Source organism: Schistocerca cancellata, chromosome 1, assembly GCF_023864275.1.
Source record: "Schistocerca cancellata isolate TAMUIC-IGC-003103 chromosome 1, iqSchCanc2.1, whole genome shotgun sequence".
Taxonomy (NCBI): Eukaryota; Metazoa; Arthropoda; class Insecta; order Orthoptera; family Acrididae; genus Schistocerca; species Schistocerca cancellata.
Window position 1 is genome coordinate 69,086,495 of NC_064626.1, and position 1,079 is coordinate 69,087,573.

At 50.2% G+C, this 1,079-nt stretch overlaps 1 protein-coding gene across 1 annotated transcript; it reads left to right on the forward strand.

The window, feature by feature from the left end:
* The first annotated feature begins 286 nt into the window (after positions 1 to 286).
* Positions 287 to 859, forward strand: LOC126147900 (gustatory receptor 23a-like). Its single transcript, XM_049916056.1, has one exon. The coding sequence runs from the start codon at positions 287 to 289 to the stop codon at positions 857 to 859; it is 573 nt and encodes a 190-aa protein (XP_049772013.1).
* The last annotated feature ends 220 nt before the right edge of the window (positions 860 to 1,079 follow it).

The following is a 1,079-nucleotide window of genomic DNA, read 5'->3' on the forward strand; positions in this document are numbered from 1 at the left end:
TACCGGACATCATATCGTTAGTAGCATAATGGAACTGTTGCAGCAAGTGGATGTGTTGCTCGCTGTGCGGGATCACAGTTACAAAATGGAAATATATCGCAAAACGCGCCAAAGAGCAATTTTACTTTTCATTACAGTGCTTGTGTGCATTGTCATACCACAGAGCATTCTAGCAACCTTTTTCTTCAGGCATGATCCAATAAGACTCATCTCTATATGCCTACAAGTCTTGGTCATGATCTGGCGAGTTCAGTTCTTCGCCGTTGTGCTGGTACTCCGACACAGGATGGGCATCGTCTGTGGGCAGCTGCTGAGGAGTACACGGCCGCCGGCGGGCAGCGAGGCTGAGCTGGAGGAGCTGGCGACGCGTGCAGGACAGCCGGGGGCGGCGGGGGCGGTGGGGGCGGAGGTGCGGCGGCTGCAGCGCGCCAGGATGGCCCTCCACCGCTGCTCCCGCCTTTGCAGCCTCCACTTCGGACCCGCACTGTTGCTGTCCGTCTTGGCAGATTTCATCCTTATGACTTGCACTGCCTATTGGTTAATACTCTTGGCACAAAAAAGAGACAAGAGTACGGATATACTCGTCAGTCTATTTGGACTTACGAACATATTGTGTCGCCAGCTGGCGGTGTGCTGGGTGTGTTCCTGTGCGGCTGACCGCGCCGACAGAGCTGGTCTGTTGCTGTCGAGGCTGCAGCCGCTCCTTCGCCCTGGCCCGGCAGTCGATGTTCTGCAACTGCCAGTGGAGAGACTACGAGTTTCTGCCATGGGGTTCTGTGACATCGATCTTCGTGTGTTCACAGCCACTATTAGTGCTGCTGTCACTTATCTCGTGATACTTGTACAATTTCATAAGTGAAGCACTTCGTATGATCTTTGCTAGGGCGTATCTCCTTCTAATTGTGCAGTGTACTGATGCTATCATTGGTGGAAACGTCTTTCAGTTAGTGACATATTACTTAATAGCTGCATTGTAAGTATACGTTATTTTTCAATTACTCATTGTGTTTTTATTATCCAGAGGATTGATAGACATGTCCTTCTAAAGAAACAAATTGCAGTAAAAGTCTTGCAAGCTA

What these genes read in the sequence shown, in the direction of transcription:
- LOC126147900 (XM_049916056.1), top strand. Translation starts at nt 287, where the DNA reads ATGGGCATCGTCTGTGGGCAGCTGCTGAGGAGTACACGGCCGCCGGCG.